The sequence below is a fragment of the Onychomys torridus genome, chromosome 10, assembly GCF_903995425.1.
Source record: "Onychomys torridus chromosome 10, mOncTor1.1, whole genome shotgun sequence".
NCBI lineage: Eukaryota > Metazoa > Chordata > Mammalia > Rodentia > Cricetidae > Onychomys > Onychomys torridus.
Genome location: NC_050452.1, coordinates 22,721,040 through 22,742,904, shown reverse-complemented (window position 1 = coordinate 22,742,904; position 21,865 = coordinate 22,721,040). Strand labels below are relative to the sequence as shown.

General features: G+C 50.0%; 2 protein-coding genes across 2 annotated transcripts; one reads left to right on the top strand and one right to left on the bottom strand.

Annotated features, from left to right (window-relative positions):
- The first annotated feature begins 6,128 nt into the window (after window positions 1-6,128).
- On the top strand, window positions 6,129-10,784 carry Igfbp1 (insulin like growth factor binding protein 1). Its single transcript, XM_036201526.1, has 4 exons — window positions 6,129-6,979; window positions 8,144-8,328; window positions 9,233-9,361; window positions 10,162-10,784. The coding sequence occupies exons 1-4, from the start codon at window positions 6,280-6,282 to the stop codon at window positions 10,291-10,293; spliced, it is 1,146 nt and encodes a 381-aa protein (XP_036057419.1). The 5' UTR covers window positions 6,129-6,279; the 3' UTR covers window positions 10,294-10,784.
- A 2,742-nt stretch (window positions 10,785-13,526) lies between these two features.
- Igfbp3 (insulin like growth factor binding protein 3) lies at window positions 13,527-21,219 on the bottom strand. Its single transcript, XM_036201011.1, has 5 exons — window positions 20,706-21,219; window positions 17,421-17,647; window positions 16,843-16,962; window positions 15,736-15,880; window positions 13,527-14,911 (listed from the first exon to the last, which is right to left on the bottom strand). The coding sequence occupies exons 1-4, from the start codon at window positions 21,109-21,111 to the stop codon at window positions 15,755-15,757; spliced, it is 879 nt and encodes a 292-aa protein (XP_036056904.1). The 5' UTR covers window positions 21,112-21,219; the 3' UTR covers window positions 13,527-14,911; window positions 15,736-15,754.
- Between the last annotated feature and the right edge of the window lie 646 nt (window positions 21,220-21,865).

The window sequence follows — 21,865 nt, the reverse complement described above, 5'->3', positions numbered from 1 at the left end:
TGGAACACACCAAATTAATTCTTGCTATTTCGGTACCCAGAAAGTTGAATTCACATATCTGCCCTGAAGAGAGAAGAAACTATGATGGATTTGAAACTAGGAAAACTTAGCTTTATACCCTTTTCCATGAGCTGTGCGTCCTTCTGCCCACTGTCAGTCCTTCTCATCACTGTGCCTCCTTTATACTTTTTTGGAATTTTCTTCCGGATGCGAATACCCTATAGGCTAGGATCCTCATACAGGGAGAGCATGCTGTTTATTTCAATCCCCTCCCAACGTCCAACCTTAGCCATTGTTTGGGGTTGGAGGTTGTTTGTTTCTTCACACATCCATTATCCTTGAAAACTTCACTCCTCCCTCCCCTAAAGGGATGACTTTAAGGGAGAGTGGGGTTAAGAGGGCTTTGTGAGCTGCTGGCTCTGAGTGTGAGCATGTATCAGAACCCTGGACACATGTTAAAATAGTGACAGGCACACTCCTGGAAACCAGGCTTCGGGGCTGGCCTTGCTATCCAGCTCCTGGTGGCTTTATACTGCTTAGCGCTCCATACATTACAGATGTGAGTGATCAGGGGTGCCTGTCCCCAGAAAGAGAAGGATGATGGAAGGTTGTATTTGTGTACTATCCTTGTGCCTGGCACTTAATATTGCTCTCTTAAAATAATCTCAACACACCCTCAAACTCACTGGGGAAGGGGATGTCAATCCTGAGAATGAGTTGAGGTCTTTTGACAAATTCCCTGAATGCTGGTCCTAGGCCTGTTTATCTCCCTTTGTGCTTAGGGAGTATAGGGGTGAGCTATTCCCCTCACCCAACCTTTCTTCCAGACTGCACAGCGGTGCCTTTCATCTGTCCAGGAGGTAAGGGCAGTAGGCCAGGCCTTTGCATGGGTTTACATCATCCCCATGTTGATCATGGACTGTGGGCAGAACATCTTTTTGTGTTTTTTCCTCAGGTTCAAAACAACCTCTCTGTGGAGTTTCCCCCCCCGGATTGCAGCACTTTTCCCCTTTGAAAGTTCCCCCTTTGCCCTTGACTCTTGTATCATTTCCCCAGATTGCCTAACGTCGTAGCTGCCTGTGTGTAAGCAGCACCCTGCATGAAGGCAAGACTGGGAACAGCATGTGATGGATGGAAGGCCTCCCATGCTTTCATCATCTCCAGACCCCACGGCTTCTGTCAGCGGCAGCCGAGGGAGCCTGAGGAGCCTGCAGGCAGCGCAGTGAGCTATCAGCTCACATTTATTTAGCAGCCATGTCACCAAGGGTCCCTTCAGCTCCTCCTTACAGCCTTGGTGTGTGATGCACTGGGGGGGAGGAAATCTGAGGTGAAAATGCAGACTTTTGCTCCCATATGACCTCCCTCTTCTGGTGCTAATGAAACTGTCAGAGCTGAGGTTTACACGTGTGATATTCCACAGTGTCAAGTTGTCAAAACAAAAAGGCAGAGGTGTGAAGATCATTGAGGGAGATGCTGAGTGTGGCTGTTCACACAGCTCCCTCTGGAGTACGGACTGGGACTGGGGTTGCCGTGCAAATGTCTCTGTCGACTTTTCTTTAGACCTTTCCACTGTAGCATGCGGAATTCACAAAAGCAGAGCAGCAGGGAGTGCCTGTGTGTACAGGAAATACACAGGCTTTGATTTGGATAAAGTGGGAGCTTCACCCGAGCTGCTCAGTCTGAGACATGCTAGCGCCTGAGCGTCCCCTCTTGGCACCAGCTGTTGTGATAAGCACCCGTGAGCCACTGGCCAGGCAGGGTGGCACCTGCTTGTAATCACAGTCCTTGGGAGGTGGTGGCAGGAGGATCAGGAGCTTCAGGCCAGCGATGGCTCCATAGTAAGTTCAAGGACAGCCTGAACAATGTGAGACCCTGGCCCAGGAAAACAATGAAAACACCACCACCACTAGAAACCCAAACCCCAAACAACACAAAAACATTGTTCTCCTGTTCTGGTAGCCGGGTTGCGACCCAGCCTGCCGTTCAAGAATCTTAGATCTTGGAAGGAATGATTGCTTATAGGACACCATCACGTCCCTGGTGATTACTCCAAATTCAAGTTTTTCCGCCCTTCTTAAGGCTTTCCCACGGTCAGCATGCTTAGCCCCCTGGGTATCCTATGCTTTCAGGCAGAGAGAATTGCTGGCTCTTCTCTGGCCACACTGAGCTTGGTGGCTTGTCTCACTTCTGCTATCTCTCTCTGTCATGGCGCCCCAACCTTTGCTGCTTGGAGGATCTCTCTTTCCTCCACAAGACCAGCAGTGGCATCGCCTTGTCCTTGAAATATCCAGACATCCTGGATGCTCTCTTCCTTCCTGCCACAGGCAGCACAGGATGAACTTAGGAACCCTCCATAGACTACCAGCTTGCTGGGCTGTGAGCATGCTAGACTGTGACTCTGTTTGGGACATCACCCCTTCTTCCTCTGCCCGACTCTGTCCTCCTCACCCAGAAGACAGTTCTCTCTGCTCCACTGGTGTGGTGAGGAAAGGCCTGCAGACAGATGCTCAAGGAACAGACATCTAAGAAGCTGGGAGGGTTATTTATTAAGCGGCACTGTTTACCATATGAGAAAAGCCATGAGGTAAAACAAAACCCACTATAAGAGTTTATTAAGGGAAGGGAGCAGAAGGGGTGTGCATAGGCCTACAGAATGACCATGCAGGAAAGGGGTGGGGGAGGAATAGGTGAAACTCGCTTTTATAGGTCCCCCACATGTGCATATGGGTTGATGTAGCTATGCAACACATGCGCATAGATTACGTGACCACACTGCACGCAGATTACATGATCATGCAGGGTGATCACACAGTGCACAGATTAGGTAGGATGTAAAGCCCTAGGATGACTAAGCATCTTAGGCAGTCGGTCATGTAGCTGGAGGAGTGGCTAGGAATTCTAACAGGGAGGAAGTGTGGGTCATCTGCCATGTGAAGACACAGGAGTCTTGAAGGACAGCCTCTGGGGGAGACGAAACACTGTGGACAAAGACATAAAGTTAAAGGGACAATGGAAATTCCAGAGTGAAAATGCAGAGCTAGAATGTAGAAATGAAATTGAATTGTTCACAATGACTAAGTGAGGGGGGCATCTCATTGGAAAACGAGCGGGTTTCCCAGGTTCAGGATTAGAGCTAGGCAAGAGAGGTGGCTGAGTCAGGCTGTGACTCAGGAGAAGGGCTAGTCACCCTACCCCATGCAGCACAGGCCAGTGAAACTGGCTGTCTACATGGGCCCGGGGGTGGGATGGGGAGCTGGCTTCCTTTGTGTTGACAGAGTTGGGAGTCAAAGTGGCATTTGGTGGCTGTTTGGTGTGTGTGCCTGTGAGCTAAGCAATGGAAACATTTGGGAATCGATCATTGGAGAGAAAGAAGAGCCACTATGTACAAGAGCAGCAATGGGACAACTGGATGCATGTTGGGCAAGTACACAGCAGAATAAACTACTCAGGGCCCTGGCTCCCGCCTGGCACACAGTCCCAAATATTTGCCAGTGTTTTGCCTTCCCTGTGTTTCATTTAGGAAGCATTTCAGGTGTGGACAGTGATATTACAAGTTGAGACAGTCAAAGGGAAACTTCAGAGCGCAAATTCCCCTTCCAGAAGTAAAATTATTTAGGGACTTCCATTCAAGCTACTCATTTAAAATAACTTATAATTAAACGTTAGGGGCTGGAGAGATATGGTGTACTGTTCTTGCAGAGGACCTGAATTCAGTTCCCAGCACCCATGTCGGGTGGCTCACAACCACCTGGAACTCCAGGAGGATCTGACACCCTCTTCAGGACTCAAAGGGCACCTGAACTCACATGCAAACAAACCCTTCTGCCATACACACAATCAGAAATAAACTCTTTTAAAAAATGAATGTTAATTTAAAATAAAAATGTTTTAAAATGGGAATCATTTGATCAGTTTCTTCCAGCAGGGGGGAAGGCTTAGCTGGGCATGGGAGCACACTATTATGATCCTAGTATCTAGGAAACGAAGGCAGGAGAATTGCTATGTGTTTGGGCCCAGTCTCGACTGTGTAGTGAAATCCTGTTTCAAACAAATAAATTGACAAACAAAAGTCATGAGAGACACACTCATGAGATTGTGAGTGTCTAGGAGCAGGCTTGTCGCCTGATCTTACTCCAGTCGCTATGGCAGATGTTGATCCAGCGGCGTTTCTCTGGGAGGGTCCAAGTTGAACAAAAGCCGGCTTTGCAAAATTCAGTCACTTTTATGAGGCCAGGGAGCCGGGAGATGGGTATCAGAGTAATTCCATATTCTTTCTTTCAGGCCTGGGGAATCCAAACACAGGGCCTTGTGCCTATGGAGAAGCCTCTGTCCCTCACCTATATCTGCAGCCCAGTGCAATTATACTTTATATAGCATAAGCACATGGTATAGCTTCAGAAGGCTAAGGAAGGTCATAGGAAGAACCAACGTGTCCTCGGGCTTCTAAATCATGCCCTGCCCAGTAGTCATCCTGCCCACTGTGCTGCGTTCTTCTCAAGACATTCAATACATTGAGAGGCACAGCTGCTCTTGTGCATTGGCGGTGGCATATGTCCCACCCTCCCAATGTTTCTTAGTATGGAGGTTTTTCCTTCATTGAAAAGTGCCTTTATCAGAAAGGTTTCCCATTAGGAAACAGAATTCTCTGTCTGACTGTGGGCATTTGGGCTGTGTGGGGGCCAGCTTTGGAGTGAGATCTCATCATCTGCAGCCATGGGTTTGCCCAGACCTCTGACGTCTGGCTTCAGACTCCCTTTCTCTTCCCAGCCAGCTCCTTCAGTGATGTCCACGGCAGTGCAGTAGCAGCACCAGAAGCTGGTACACCTCCCCTGTCCCTCTCTGGCGAGTCCAGAAGGGTGTTTCTGTGGTTGGATGTGAACGATCAGCCTGCACCTGTTGCCTATTGGTGTGTGGTGGAGTTGAGTTCCGAAATCCTCCACCCCTCCAGGGACTCTCCCTCACCCTTTTACTGGCACTGCCCTCCCCCCCGTTCCTCAGCCCCCACCCCTTGAGTCCTCTCTCTGGTCAAGGGTTCTGCTACTCACTGTGACCCACAGGCCCATTTTTCTGGCCCTTGGCGTTATACTTCTTATCTATCAGGGCTTTGGCTGTACTTAGAATTCATGAGCCAGTCAGTCACCATTGACATCTCCCCTCATATCTGCTCCGTGGCAGGGCGCCTGCACTGGTTCCTTTGAGCGGAAGAATGACTGTTAGTAGTGATGCATCAGTGGACATGTGTTTGGAGTGCTTTAGTCAAATCACCCAGAAGCCCATTTCCCCAAGGCTCAAATACAGGGAGCAGTCATGAACTGCTGGGTAACAGGGATGTGAGTTTTTGTCCAGGACGTTCCAGGGCAGTCTCTGTGACCTTGGCCTGGAATCTCCTGCAATCTTTGTCTTCAATGAGCCAGGGGCTAACGTTGAGGTCTCTAAGGCCTCAGGTCTGAAATACCACTCTTAAAGACCTTGAAGGGCTGGACTGGTATATGAGCGGTGGTAGAACACTTGGGTAGTTTGCAAACTACCCAAACCAGTACCATGGAGGGCTAACAAGAAGATCCAAACCACCGCTAGAGGCTGTTTGTTCTGAGTTAGCATCTGCGTCAGGAGGCAGAGGTGAAGGTGGGTGGGAGGTGGAATCTGGACCTGGTACATGGAAGACTCTCAGAGGCAAAGGGGGTGCTGATCAGTTTACTCTGGGAGGTTTGGGGGAGCTTCAAGGGTGGGTTCCATTTCTGATTGTCCTTGAAGGTTTCTAAGTTTTCCTTGTAGTAGAAAAGAATGAAAAATGGGTCAAAGAAAGCTGTCATACTTGATCACTGATAAGCATCTCATCCAAGCTAGACCGTTAGACTGTTAGAGTTGGCTTGGGTCTGACTTCACAGCCACACAGAACAGGTTCCTGAGGCCCTGGGCCTTTCTCCTCTTTGGAGGGGCCATTGTGCTTTTGGAGTTGAAGCCCGTTTAGTCCTGAGACGAACTATGGATTTCTTTCCTTAGGGGCTTCTCTGCATGAAGGAGAAACAACTGTGGGCTTTGTTAGGGAGAATCCCACTTCTGTCCCCCACTTTGGGGCCTGAAGCCTTCCTGGCCTAACCTGTCCTTTCTTAGTCTCTTAGGCTCGCCTAGAGTCCACTTGAAGAACCTGGTCGGCTAGGTCTTTGATGCCCCTTGAACAAAAACAAGTGCCCTCCCCCATCTGGCTACCATCTTGCCGTTAGAATTGGACTTCAGCTCCTGTCCTAGTTCATCACAACAGGACAAACATAGGAAACTATGATCCCTTCCCCGCTCCACCCACGGTTTGCGCAGAGCTCACAAGCAAAACAAACTTATTTTGAACACGGGGATCCTAGCACGATTCCCCGACAATCATTAACCTGTGCCTCTCAGCCAGCCCTTCATAAGGCTCTGGCTACCACCAGCCAGCATCGTCCACTGCCTGCCACTACACAACCAGCGAGCAGTGAACACCTCACACGGCCATCTGCCCAGAGAGCTGTGACCACCGTTGTCACTACCACCTGCCCAGAGAGTTGTGAGCACGGGGCCACTGCTGCCTGCCTACAAGGTCTCATCCACTGCTGGCTGCGCTGGGTTGCGATGCCTGAGTTCCTCGCTGTTGTTCCTTGGCGGTTCCTGATCCTCCTAGCCTTCCATGCTGGTGTGGCCACTGGAACCCCCCAGCCGTGGCGCTGTGCGCCCTGCACTGCTGAGAGGCTGGGGCTCTGTCCACCCGTGCCCGCTTCGTGCCCCGAGATTTCCCGGCCTGCCGGCTGTGGCTGCTGCCCGACATGTGCCTTGCCACTGGGTGCCGCCTGCGGTGTGGCCACGGCTCGCTGCGCCCAGGGACTCAGCTGCCGTGCCCTGCCAGGAGAACCTCGTCCCCTGCATGCCCTCACCCGCGGCCAGGGAGCCTGTGTACCAGAGCCTGCTGCCCCCGCCACAAGAACTTTGTCCAGCTCCGATCGCGAAGGTACTGCAGCCCCTCTCTACCTCTAGATCTCTTGGCTGGGACACACACATACTGCCTAGGCCATCCATGGCCTATCCCGAGCCTATCCTGGGTGGGACAAAGACACTCCAGGCCCACTAAAAGCTTTCAGCTGTGATTGGCAAACAAATCACCCATTGAGGCCCATCATTGCTTGCTCTTGTGGGGTATGTGAATGTGTGTGTGTGTGTGTGTGTGTGTGTGTGTGTGTGTGTGTGTTTCCTAGGAAGGGTGGTCCAAGTGCCCATTGCTTAGTGGAGAGCTGGGAAGAACGTTCACAGACTAGTAGCACTTGGTGTCTCAGTGGGGTGAAGGGAGCAATGGAGCTGCCAGGAGGGTGGGGTGCTTGCCCAAGCACATAATGCCTCCTCCTGGGGGTCCTGCCCTTGGCAGTTCAGTGGCTCAAGGGTCCAGGAAGGTTTAGGATGGAAGCCCTCCCGCTGCCCCCCAGGAGGTTTGCAATGTCCTTTGTAGCATATATCCTGCCACGCAGTATGTGCTTCCCAGATGTTTACAGAACATAATGTGAAAATTTAGGCCTGAAACCTTCGCTTCCATTCATTGCTATAGACAAACAGTGTTTGATGTGTATGTTGCCTGCTAGGAATCTGACAATCAGGTTCTTTCCTGAATTTAAGCATTGGTTTGTTTGTAGTAGGAAGCTTGGGAAATGCCTCTTCCTCTGCTCCAGCCCCTATCTCCCCATCTGGGCTACATGCACGTCCTGTGTGGGTGTGGAGGAGCCCCGTGGTTCCATACTCTGATGGGAAGCTGTACTGCAAGCATGTGACCCTTTGGAGTAAATAAAATTAAAGCTACCCCAGAGGTACCCCAGAGGTCCTCTGAAATGGACCCCCGCCCCATCCCCAGCAGCGGGTGGGGCTCCTCCATTGTTTTTCCCTGTGAGCCTTTCCAGGCTCTGTCTGCAAGGTGTCTAATGATGTCCTCCTCTGTGAGTGGATGCACAGAGGTGACAGTGTGTGGGAAAGCATGATTCCCAGGAGAGAGGAGGGTGGTACTCTGGGTAAGGAAGCCTGTATTCTAGACCTTGCTTCTGATGAATTACACCTGTTCCTGGGGTCTTATGAGACTCTTTTTGTGGAGTGGAGAGGAGAGCCTCATGGATTTGCGGTGCTTGCTTTGCAGAGGCAAAGGCTACTGTAGCCCCGGAGGGTGAGCTTCCCGGGAGCCCAGAGATGACAGAGGAGCAGCTACTGGAGCGCTTCCACTTGATGGCCCCCTCCAGCGAGGACCGGCCCATCCTGTGGAACGCCATCAGCACCTACAACAGCATCCGTGCCCGAGAGATCGCTGACCTCAAGAAGTGGAAGGTAAGCCCTCCACGTGGACCCTGAGGCTCATCTCCAAGTGAAGATGTTGGTCTAGAGAATTTCTGAAAGGCACTGAGCATACTGAAGCTGAGCATAGAGGAGCAACTACTCCCATCCTTCCTGTATTTTCGCCTCCTTAAAAAATATGGCAAAATACACAGAGCATGAAATTGGCCATTTTCAGTCTAAGCTTCTGTTGTCCCTAAGTGCATTCAGCAATTGTTGCCACCGTGCAGCCCCATGATTTTTCCAGCCTCCAGTTCTCAATCCAGCAAGAACTTCTCTAGTTTAATGGCTGGTTTTAATTTGATCACTTGGGGGCGACAGAGAACCAAAGTTAGAGATAACTTACAGAAGCCTTTAAAAAAGTATACTCAATGAAGTGAAAGGATGAACATTTTTAGGGACGCTTCCAATTTCATCTGGAAATTATGGAAAGTGTAAGAAATCTCATTCTGATCTCAAGCTATCCAAATGAGTGCCCTGCTCCACAATCAACGTGGCATATGTTAATTGCAAAGACAGTTGTTTGAAAATCTAGGTATTTCTGATGCTAAATTCCACAAACAGAGATTGAGCCCACTGTCATTCCTATCAGAGTGCAGGTGCCCAAATTACTCAGTAGATGGCAGGGGTTGGGAAGCATTGTATAGCATTGGCTAGGTTCTTGCCAGGATGTTGCTAAGCAGGTCTTTAAAAACAATACCACCCAGTGAGGATGTGGATGGTGTTCCCACCTTTACCCTCACAGCTCAAGCCTAAGACCAACTTGTCCCGCCCACAAATGGGAAACAAGACCCGGGGACAGCATATGTTTGACCCACATCCCTAGATGTCCCAGTCATTGTCTAAAATGATAAATCTCGGTTCTTGTATTCGTGCTAATATAAAATGATTCTTCTAGGAGCCCTGCCAACGAGAACTCTATAAAGTGCTAGAGAGATTAGCTGCAGCTCAACAGAAAGCAGGGGATGAGATCTACAAATTTTATCTGCCAAACTGCAACAAGAATGGATTTTATCACAGCAAACAGGTAGGTGGTTTTGCTGCTTCTTCTTATACGCTAGCTCTGCCCTTCCACATTCAGTAAAGTCTCACGGTTTTTACGTCAAATGATTTCCTGGCTCAAGTACACAACATGGATGGCCTTTTTACATGAGATCCCTCCCTGCACAGTTGGGAGAAGGTAGTCCTTAGAAAGAGCTGTGTGGTGGATGAGGGGCACTTCAGCCATTAGTGTGATGAGTGAGGAGCACCTGAGCCGTAAGGAGGAGCATCTTCACTCATATTAACAGAGATGAGTGCTCCAAATGCTGACACTCAGGTTTCAGTGCCTTGCACCTAGCGGAATGGGACACAGTCAATGTAGGAGACAGACATCCCGCTTTCTGTCTTCCCACAAATAAAAACAAACTCTGTAGTACCATACAGTAGGGCTTTGTGCTATGCCCAGTAATAAATGGGATCCAACAAGTCAAGACTTAATTTTAAGGATTCTTTAGGACTCAGAGAAGTTCAGGTTCTGGGATTTCATTCGGAAAACACTCAGGCCCAGTTTAGTGATCGAGGTGGTTAATCAAAGAGATCCATTCCTGGGCTCCTTTGCCATCAAGGCCATGAAGCAGATAATTGTGAAAACACTGTACCATTGAACAAGTGTGTGAGACCATTATCCCATGTGCCACACAGCAAGTGTCTCCATTTTGTCAGAAGGGCATTGACATTGCTGAGTCTTAGCTAGTAGGTGGCTGTGCAGTGCTCAGCCTCACTCAGGGACAGGGTGGCCAGAGCTCCCACCACCTGCTGCTCCTAACCTTGGTCCTGTCTTTACAGTGTGAGACATCCCTGGATGGAGAAGCGGGGCTCTGCTGGTGTGTCTATCCATGGAATGGGAAGAAGATCCCTGGGTCTCTGGAGACCAGAGGGGACCCCAACTGCCACCAGTATTTCAATGTACAAAAGTGAAGACTTCCACACATGTTCTCTCACACCAAATATTTAAGTATATAGTGTATTTATACTCTGGAGCACACCATTTTATATATGTGTATATGTATATATCCAGGAACTACTTTTTATACTCCACATACTGCTTGATGGTATGTGTTGGTTCATATTTATTCACTGTAAGTTTACGTTTTTCTACACAGTTACTTGTGCTATATTAATTTATATATCATAAAGCACTTCTCTTCACCATATATGTAAATACTACATCTCAGCTATTCCAAAGTCCATTTCTTCTGTTTTGAAAGGGCAGAGTGATACTGCCTAGAACAAGTCAGTGTGAGGTAGAGAGTTTCCCAGCGGGTTTAAGGAGGAAAATTAGCCAGCGTCTCCTCTCTGCATCCACAGATCTGTGTCTGATACCCATTTGCCAAGAAAGTTAAGATGTTGACTATGTAATCAAAGCTAAATGTAGAAACCTGCATCTGGTTTGTTTTTAAATGCACATCTGGAATAAATACTCTACCTGGAAGTCCTGCTGTCCCTGTGGAGTCCCAGCCCCATCTTTGTTCCTGCGATCTCTTTATCTTTCGCCTACACCTGACTCTGAGTCTGCTTTGGGGATAGACAGTGTGATAGATGGTGCTTTGATCGTGTGGCCCTATTTTCAAGCAGCATCAGGCCCCTGTCTGGGTCACACTAGAGATCCCCTCCCCTCTCAGCCCATCTCTTTCTCCTCAGAGTCCTCAGCCTCACCCCTCCTTAACACCCTTCAGCTTATTAATAGGTCCAGGTTTCCTCTAGCTGAAATACAGGTACAGACAAGTAGTCACTGGCTTCTTGTACTTTTGAGACAGGGTCTTACTGTGTAGCCCAGGCTGGTCTAGAAGTCACAGCAATTCCCCGGCCCCAGGCTTCGAAGTGCCTTGGGCCACCATGTCCAGTTTTTGGATTGCTTTCATTCTTGAGCCTTCTCAGCCTCTCGGAGTCACCATCCACCTTGGCCACAGCTGGTCAGCAGCACATACTCCTCCCTCTAGTTTCCAGGCCAAAGCCCCAGCCCCAGCTGTCTTCTCCATCCCTCCATTGCCCATTTCTCGAAACTGACCCAGGTGGCCCGTCAGAAGCCATCTTGCCTGATGTTTGTCCCTCCCCCTGCTGACGGTTCCTGGCCTCTGGCTGCTCCCCATCCTTCCACAGCGTTTCGTCCGTCTCAGGTTATTCCACTCAGGCTGCCTCCAGCCCTGTCTACTGATGTCTGAAAGGGAAGCTGAGGCTTCTTCACTGCCCCTGCTCCAGGGAACCAGACATCTCCCGTTTCCCTATGTGTGAAGGTCACTGGGCACAGCAACTTTAGGATTGGTGATGGCTGACTCCTAGGAGGGTGGAGGGCAGTGGAGGAGAAGGCTGAGAGTCAGAGGAGTGTCTAGCTGGGAGGTTGGGAGAAGCAGCAGATGAAGAAAGAGCAAGAGGAAAAGCAGGCAGGCATGAGTCCTTGAAGGGCTTAGAACATTTAAAGAGGACTTGCTCAAAGTATTATTACCTTTGCTGCAGAGCCAGAGCCAGTAGGTAGGGTACACACATCTGTCTGTGACCTATCTTCCATTGTTATTTAACTATCTGTCATCTGTCCCTCTAGCTCTTTATCTCTTACATGGCAAATGAACTCAGGGCCTCATACTTACAAGGCAAGTGTTCTGCCCCCAAGCCGTCTCCTTAGCTCGACCAATCTATCACTTATCAACCATCTCTCTATATGGTACCCAGCACTTCCTCTTCAACCATCTATTCGTCTGACTTTGAATTCCATCTGTCAATCATTCCATCCATCATCTATCTGCTCACTTACTTGTCAATGGAGATTCATTGTGAAGAATTGGTTCATGTGCTAGGGAAGGCTGAGAAGTTCCAACATCTACCACAGCTTTATGAGGCTGAAGACCTGAACACCGGGGACTTGATGGTGCAATTTCTACTTTAAGGGCCAGAGAAGCTAAATGCCAGGTAGGAAGGAAGAATTGGCTTGAATCCTCCCCAGTTTGTCTTATTCAGACTCTGGACAGATGGCACGATGTGCAGCTAATGTGTGTGGTGGTGGGTGTCAGGGCGTCAGTGTGCGCATCTCATCTGGAGACACTCACAGATATACCTGAAATGATGTTAACTTTGTCCACATCGTGGCCCGGTCGAGTTGATATGAGGAAATGACCATCACAAGCATGGACAGGTCAGAGGTGACGGGGTGAGGGCAAAGAAGGGTGTGTGAACTGGTAGGTCCAGGGAGGTTAGCCCAGTGAGCTTATGAAGAAGCATCACCACGTGGCTCACACTTCTGCCATGGCACCAAAGGGCCTGCTAAGTTTCTGTCCTGTATTCCTAGAGGCTCAAACACGAGGATGATGCACTCTGGATCTGGCTTCAGGGCACTTGGTGGCCAGTGTATGCTGTCCCTCCACCCCAAGTGAGTTCAGTGTGCTCTCTCCATTGTCGAAGTGTCAATCAGCGTACTGCCCTCTGATTTTCTTGGTCCCCACCCTGTGGTCATACTGTACACCCCCAGATCTCCAAACACTCATAGAACCAATTTACTGTTTGTTGTATCCAACTCTGTGATCACTTAGGATGTCTGCTGGATGACTTTAAACATGACCCTAAACAGGCAATTACTGTATATGGTTTGATGCCATGGTCCCAGGATGTACTTGAAATTATTTTGGCAAGGGATAGTTGTGCTAAAGCCAGAGAGGGACTGAAGTACCAGGAGCCCTCCAAGCATCCTTCGGGGGCTCTCCTCCTTTTCTGGATTCAGTTCACTTCTCTTCTCCAAGCACCTAGTAGCAGAAAGGCTAGTGACCTGTAGGATGTGCCCATCTTATCATTCACATCATGTACCTGGGGAAGCTTCTCTGAAGACCTGGGCCCCAACTGGAGCGGCAAGGACCAGATTGTCATGGAGACAGCCTACTCTAACTGTCTAGATCATAATAACCAGCCACACAACCTAGTGGATCTAGATATTCCTCTGTTTGTGGCCTGATGCTTCATGGATGTCAGAGAAGGTCACAGCAACTGTCCCACTGAGATTCTTTTGTTAGAGATGGACTCAGCTGTGTCCAGTAATGTTCATGACATCTTCTACTATGTCTAGAAGATTCAACCCTCACAGAGTAATCTTGCCAGTGACTCAAGACCCAGAAGCAAACAAAAGGAGCCGGGCATTTTTTTAAATGATAAAAACTTTATTTACTATTTATAAATACATTGCAAGACAAACTTTTCAAAAATACATTTTTCCCCCAAAAACTTAATTAAAAAAATAAAGAAAAGCTGATAGGCAGGCAGAATGTCTTGAGATTCCTTTGAGCTCTCAAGACAAGCTCTGTACAGCACATGTCCACCCCATGGGATGCAATGCAGTCTCCTTGCACTCTCTCTTGCCAGACCCCCTTGGCCTTGGCCTTGGGGAGAACAGCCCAGCCTCCAGACATGGGCTCCTGTCTTGGGGTGTGCCTGGGGTTACATCACCTAGCATCTCTAACATTTTACCTAGGATTATCTAGTACAGATTCTATTATATTTGGGCTATGTCATATACACTGTTAACAATTACGAATGTATTTTATCTGCATATATGTGTGAATTATAAAGAAAGTCTGAGAAGGACCTTAAGATCAACGAACGGATGACTCTCTAGGTGGTCTTGCCTGGCTCTCCGACAAGCCATCCCTCTTTCCTGTTTAGATAGGAGGGAGGGGAAAGATGAAAATAAACTTTTTTCTTAAAACAAACAAAAAACAAACAAAAACCCGCTTGCCACGCCTCCTCCCCCCCATCCACCCCCGCCCCACAACAACAAATGTTATTTTGAGAAGTTGGATAAGAAAACAGTTTTTTTTGAAATCATCTGAAGAACTAACTGTACCATTATTTGTGCCATCTCTAAACTTGGAGGCTGACACTCACTGCTCCTCACACCTGGGGACCATCTCCTGACAAAGGAAGGTCCTTGTCCTTGTTTTTATGGGCTCCCAGAGTGCCTTAGAACATTCCTGGTCAGTTTTAATAAGAGAGATTTCACTTATTCTCTCGCACAGTTCCCAGGTAAGTCAGGTCACTTGCAGATAATGGGCCAGGCCCTTGGTTCAGAGATGACACCCTAAGGGCCATGAGCCTCAGGAGTATGTGTCCAGATGTCCTGGTGACTTGGTTAGGGGTTTCCCCTTTCTCCACAGTGCCTGCACTCATTTACAGGGAATGGAAAGAGGATTTTTCTGTATCGGCAACAGAACCTCTGAAGTCAGGAAGGCAGAGGGCCAGTAGCATTGAAGCCCTGTGTTGGGTGGGTGGGTTAGCGGGGAGAGGGCATCCGCGCGGCCTGGAGTACGTGAGTGTTGTCATAGGAAGCAACTGGAAAATTCAAACTGCTATTTTGTTGACTACCGGAGAGTAGAAAGATGATCAAGCTTACTATTTAAACAACCAGAGGCATTTCAAAAATCTGTCTAAACTTTGGTTTTTTTGTTTTTTAATCAGTTCACCACAAAAAAAGAAATATAAGTCAAGGCTGTAGCCAGCTGCTGATCATGTTGTTGGCAGTCTTTTGTGCAAAATAAGGCGTATTTGAGTTCCACATCAACTAAAAAAAAAAAAAAAAAAAAAAAAAAAAAAGAGTAAGACATACATTGAAATAACTACCTCTAAAATCCTAAGGACTCAGCCTTTCACTCAGCCCCCAAGCACTCAGAGTGGCACTGTGCGAAAGGGGTGGGGCCTCAGTCTATTCTTTCTTAACCAATCAAAGAACACTGTAAGATACTTTCATTGTTAAAAAGTGTCACCCCCCCCCCCAATTAGAATTACTTTTCCAACTTACAAGAAAAAAAAAATTAACTAAAACTGAATATTTTTCTGTCTATTAATATTGTCTCGGGAAAACATAGCATGTTTATTCTTTCTCATAACTGCTTCATTCCCCCATGAATGCAAACCACAGAATTTCTGCAGATTAGAGTTTTACTTAAAAAAGGAGTATCTTCAGTGTTTGCATATGAAAGAGTGTGGGCCTGTGGTAGTGCACCCCTTTAATCCTAGCACTGGGGAGGTAGAGGAACATGGCTCTCTGTGAGTCCAAGGCCAGCCTGATCTAGAAAGTGAGTCCCAAGACAGCCAGGGCTACACAGAGAAATACTGTCTTGAAAAAAAAAAGTGTATATTTTAAGTTATTTTAGAATAGGTATCTTTGAAGCCACACTGACCCTGGCCTTGAGTGTGTGGTTGGGTAGGGACCTCCTTCCCACTTTGTCTTCCTCTCTTTGGGGCCTAGCTGCAGCTCCTGGGCCAATGAGCCCACCCAGGGTGAGGGGTGGACACCTGGTGGCCATAGCTGCCCCTAGCAATTCTCGGGATTCTCTATCACTTTCAGAGCGAGCTGCCCCCGGGGGACCTGAACCAGTGGCTTACGTGGCACAGTGGGCGGCATCTACTGGCTCTGCACGCTGAGGCAGTGCACGTCATCTCTGCCCTTGGTGTCATAGCCAGGCAAGGGCTGTCCGTACTTGTCCACGCACCAGCAGAAGCCCCGCTTTCTGCCTTTGGATGGGCGGCACTGAGGGAGGGAGACACAAGACCAGGTCATCGGTACCACACGCATTGGTACGGCACGCATTGGCTAGTTTTACGTCAACTTGACATAAGCTATAGTCGTGGGGGAAGAGGGAACCTCAGCTGAGAAAATGTCCCCACCAGACTGACAAGTGGATGAGCCTGTGGTGCATTTTCTTGATGGTTGATTGGTGGGGGAGGGCCTAGCTCCATGGACAGGGCCACCCCTTGGCAGGGAGTCCTGGGTGCTATAAGAGAGCAGGCTGAGCAACCCATGGGGAGCAAGCTAGTAAGCAGCACTCCTCCACGGCTTTGCTACAGTTCCTGCTGTGACTTTCTTCAGGGATGGACCATGTTATGAAAGTGTAAGTGAAACCTCCTCCGACTGCTTTTACTCACGATGCTTTTCACAGCAATAGAAACCCTAACCAAGACACCATGTGGAAGCTGGTAAGCAGGGTCCAAAGTGGTTACCCAGTGTTCAACTGGCCTGAGGTAAAATTATGATGGTCACGACTCCTAAAGAGCCACCCATGTGTAGGTGGGGGTGTATATCCATGCATGCCTGTGTGTGCTCTAACCTCTCTGCGGAAGTTGGAGGGGTGGCTGAGCTTTCTTCGCCTTATGGCTGGCTGTCAGGCTGGATCATTCAGACCTCACGTCCAGCCTTATCTCTGGTTATGCATGAGTGGAAGTGTGCTGAGCTAGTCAATGGACAGTGTAGAGGCTCAGGCTCCCTGATGCAGACTACCTGACAACACTGGAATGTGGACATGTTCTGGTGAGCATTGTTTACGTCTGTCTCCTGGAGTCATGTGAACTACCTAGTTAGAAAGCTACCTAAAATATAGCCACTAGGTGGTGCGTAAGTGTCTCAGAAGGGGGCCACACTGGTTGAGGCTCCTGCAAACTGAGGCTGATTCCCCACTGGGCCAATGGAGAAAACATCCTGGGGACCCCACTCACCTGCTTCTTCTTATAGAACCCCTTCTTGTCACAGTTTGGGATGTGGACACCTCTGGGACTCAACACATTGAGGAACTTCAGATGATTCAGGGTGTCTTCCATTTCTCTGCGGCAGGGACCCTGAGGACACAATTACTGTTTTGACAATCTCCCAGTGGCCACAGGACCATCCCAGAAGGAACCTGTGACATGCCTCTCTAGGACATTCTGCTCGGGTCAGCGAGAAGGTCCCGGGAGGATGCCAACCATCATCACTTCCTGTGTCTTCTGCTCTCCCAAGGGTTCGACTAAGATTGTGGAAAGTGATCTAAGAACAGGCCAGTAGGCTTCAGGAAGTCCACTGAATAAAATCAAGCCATCTTATGGGAAGTCTGTTCCTTAACTGCAGGGCCCACCACACACTTTCCTAGTACACTTCAGCCTGAACCTTCCAAGGGTCTCTGACATAGGAGGTGGGGCCTGGAAGAGAGAAGCTGCCCATTCATCAGCTAGGACCCCTGGGACTTGCTGCATGAAGACTGTCTTGGGGTGTTTCTTTCAAGTGCCCCCCCCCCCCCAACAAGAGGAAAAGGTCTCACGTATTCTGTCTCCCGCTTAGACTCAGAGGAGAAGTTCTGGGTGTCTGTGCTCTGTGACTCATAGTCAACTTTGTAACGCTGGCTGTCCCTGGCATGGCCTTTTTTGATGACATCCATCTTCGCATGGAGTGGATGGAACTTGGAATCAGTCACTCTGTGTGTGCTGGGGACAGCCTGACTTTCCACACTCCCAGCATTGTGGTCCTCCTCAGATTCACTGGCATTTCCTGGAAAAGAACATGGGGATAAGGAAATGATCATTATTGGCCATGGAATAATAATCTTTTCAGGACCAGGTCACACCTAAAAGACAAAGTCATTCAACAATTCTTAATAAGTGAAGAAAAAGGCAACTGGATAAAGCATTCTAGAATACTACCCATTGCACCCCGACTGCTTTACTTCGGGAAGTCACCTGTTAGAAAGTTACTCTGCCATGTGGTTTTACTACACAGCGCCAAGTGAAAGCAGTGGATGCTTATGAAGCCCTTCAACAGATGAGAAAGCAGCCAGCTCCACCCGTCACCAGCAGGGGGCAGTCATGCACCATGGAATGCTGCTATGGAGCCGACCAGAAAACTCACAGGAGATTCCAAATGTGGTCCTCTCAGCCCTGGGCACAGCTGCTGGGGGTGGGGCAATGTGAAAAAAAAAAAAATCCCCACCCAGTGGCATCATCACACTGGGGATTCTGACATTCTCACTCAGGCTTGCTGTGAACTCTGGTTTCGTGTGAAGTATCTCACTCAGTTCAGGGGCCTGCAGAATCTTGTGGGCATGATAGAGAGGTTTATTTCTGTCTATCTTTCAGTTTCAAGGTCCGCACAGACTTTGTGTAATGTGTGGGAGGGGCACTTTCTTGGGTAAACCTTTCTCATCCCCCTCAGCAGTGAGCACACAGAATGGAGATAGCACCAAAGTACTGCCCACAGCTTAGACCTCTAGGTGCCAAGGTGCACTTACTACCTTGGAGAGGGGTTGGGAGGTGAAAAGAAAGCTCCCTTTGGGAGGGGCCTCATCCATACTCCAACGTACTAAGGGGGAAGGCCCCAACTGATCCCGGTGCTGGAAGGCTAATAGATTAATTGGGATCTTATGAATGTGACTAGATTTGTGACTAGACAGGAAGCCAGACTTCGCCACTCCAACTTGTAGTAAGAGCCCCATGGGGACCCAAAGCCAGATGATCAGCCCCCGACGATGCCCAGCTCTGAACTCCAAATCTTCAGGGTCAACCTTCAGGCCCTGGCTACAGAGTTCCTTCACTCCCATGAATTAATAACTCTCCTAGCAGGAAGGTCAAGCTGGCTCTCCAATCTAGTTCCGAATTTATTCTGTTTGGGTGCAAGGTGCGGTGTGGGGCTCCAGCTGGCCTCTCTCTTTCTTTCTCTTTCTCTTTCTTTCTTTCTTTCTTTCTTTCTTCCTTCCTTCCTTCCTTCCTTCCTTCCTTCCTTCCTTCCTTCCTTCCTTTCTTTCTTTTGCCTCTCAGGAAATGCCAGGCTGGGGCATCCTGCCCATGGAAAAGACACAAGTCTCTGGCTCTAGGCCAAGAGAAGCAAATGCTTCACTCTCTGGAAATTGCCAGAGGGTGCAGAGTCCACCGTCTAGAGCAATGGACCTTCAGGACCCCAGGGAGACCCTATTGCCCTCGGGCTTCAGTTTCTCACCTACCAAATAGCTCCTGGAGTCCAGCTGCAAAGCCCTCAATGAATTCTGTGCCTCCTCAAACACAAATTCCCAGGGTCTAGACCAGCACCTGGCAGAGGCTTGGTTTCAATTTTCTTTAATCTTAATGGTTTTTCTTTTTGGAAGTACATGGCAGAGGAAATGCTAATATACAAATAAAAGTATTTGCATTTGTCTTCCAAGAAGCTGAAGTAATTTCTTAAACTTCCTTTTTTTTTTTTTTGAGTTTGTTTGTTAACCTTAGACCGCCGATTAGGGGAGAATACGGTTCAACTTAAAAAGGTAATTGTGAATTGTGTCATAGACTTATCATTCCCTCCCCCACCCCCGTGGATATTAGAAACCACTGAACTCTTTCTTTTATAATTAAAGCTCACATCAATATATACTATAGCGCTTCGATGGTGCTTACTGAAGTGGTCGTTAAGCCTAACTGAAAACAGCAATGTTGGCATTTCTTAGGCTCACTTCTGGGATACCACTGAATGCACTAGAAGTCAAAGACACACAAGGCAAACAGCCTAATTCTGCTTTTGACTTGAGTCAGCGAAACAACTGGAGTCTTGCTTTGCCAGGAACCCGGTGCTTCTCAGGGATGAATAATCCAGGACCTGCCTGTACCTGGGAGTGTAGCTCTGCAGCCACAGAAACCATAAAGGGACCGTCGGTCCAGCTAGCCGTGGTCCCAGGGGCTTGCGCCGCACCATCTGCCTGCCTGATGTGGGGAAACCCGAGAATTCTAGCCTTCATCTGTGCTGGGCAAGGACTTGACTCACATAACTAAGCTGAGACTGGCTAAGAATGCTGGACATTTCGAGCAACAGCTGCCAAATCCATTTAAGTCTTTTTTTTTTTTTTTTTCTCCCTAAGGGAACAACGCGATGCCCTTAGAATGGCCGCCTGCTTGATAGGACCAGCCCCAGGAGGGGTAACTGCCAAGCATTTGCGATTTTCCTTTCAGGAGCTGCTTCCGCTGCACCCCACTCATTCTGCATTGGATTAGCAAGGGAGACATTCCTGGGTAGCATTTTTAGTCTCTGCTTCAGCAGGGAAACCGCCTAGATCTGCACTGCCTGCATTCCACGTACCTGGGACATGATCCCCGAACTCCTCAGCCCGTGCAAAAATGTTAGTATTTTTTCAAGTGCCTACCAACAAACCTTCCTGGTCCTGACCCGATCCCGGATTCCCATGCTCATGTTTTCCTGGGATAGACAGACGACTTCCCGACTGTGGGGAATGGAAACTCGGGTCTACAGTTGGGCTACAGAGCCCAAACCCAGGCATCTGCGCTCAGCGAGACTCTCCAATGACCGGGATCCGTCCTCTGGCAGTCTACCTCGGTATTCTTTTGTCTTGCCACGGAAATTTACCCGTTTTCCTGCACAGCATTTTGCAACTTACAAGAAAGCTGCACTTTGAGAAGCAAGCAAGTGGAGCGATGGCCGCGGGGACCCCCTCCGCCTCCCAGGGCCCGTCTCGCCACTAACACCTTCTGGATGAGCCACGCCAAGCCTCTGAAGCCACAGGCTCTGCCTGCCCGCCGCCCGCGCCGGGTGCCAGGGAGTGCGCTCGGCGCACGTGGTGCGAACTGCTTACCTGGAGCGGGCTGGGAGGGCAGGTAGGCGCTCAGGCTGCCGGTGGCGCTGGCGTTGGCGCAGAACCCGCGGCCGTTCAGCAGCGCCTTCAGCGGGTACTGCTCCGCGGGCCGCGGCTGGCAGCGGAGGCCGGTGCCGCAGCGCTCGGTGTAGACGCCGCACGCGTCGCCTTCGCGCAGCGCGCAAGTCAAGCAGCAGCCGCAGCCCGGTTCGCGCACCAGCTCCGTGCACGCGGGCGCGGTGGGCGGAGGCGCGCACTGGGCCAGAGCGCGCGCGTCGCACGGTTCGCAGCGCACCACGGGGCCCGCGCCCACCGCGCCCGCGCCGGCTCGTGCCACCGGCGGCCCGCGGAGCAGAGTGAGTGCGGTGAGCGCAGCCGCCCAGAGCGCGGGGCGCGCGGGATGCATGGCGCCGGGCGGAGGGACTGCGGATCGGCGGACGGCAGCGGAGTGGAGCACGCGGGACGAGGCTGCGGGATGCGCGGAGCGAGCAGCAGGTCCTCAGCGTCCAGCAGCCGCGCTAGCTCGCATCTGGGCAGCCCCGGCGCGCAGGCCGATATATAGAAGCTGGGGTGGCGAGGACACGCCCCGGAACGGCGCGGGTGGGGGGGGGGGCCGGCGCAGGCTCGGCTCCAGGGCCCGCGCCTCCCCGGGAAGCGGGACCAAGGACGGGGGCGCGCCGCGCGTGTCTTTACTGGGCACCTGCTCCGAGTGCGCACGCCCTGCACTCGGCCACCCCTTCTTTCCCGGGCCACCTTGCTGTCTTTTGCGTCCCAGTCACTTGAGGGCCTCTGATTCCCCCTAATGAAATGACTCCCAGCCAACTTGGCACGCAGGACGCTGCAGCCCCTCCCCCTGGATGCCGGGTTTAGGTGGCCCTCCTGCTCTGATTTATGTCTGGGAAGCTGGCGGGCTCATTCAACTCCTTTGTACTTCGCAAAGTTTCTGCAATTGAGTGCCTCATGTAGAGCATGCTGCATTTCCCAGCGAGAACGCGCGGATCATATTTAAATCTGCACCGTTGGCCACTTGAGCCTCCAGAGTCTCGCACTGAACAACCGAACGTGACAGTCGTGTGGGCTCTCAAGATTTGCTTTTCAAAGCGGTCGTGACTCTTACTTCGCCACGCTTCCCCAGTTAGTCGAATGAGCCGTGAGAGCGT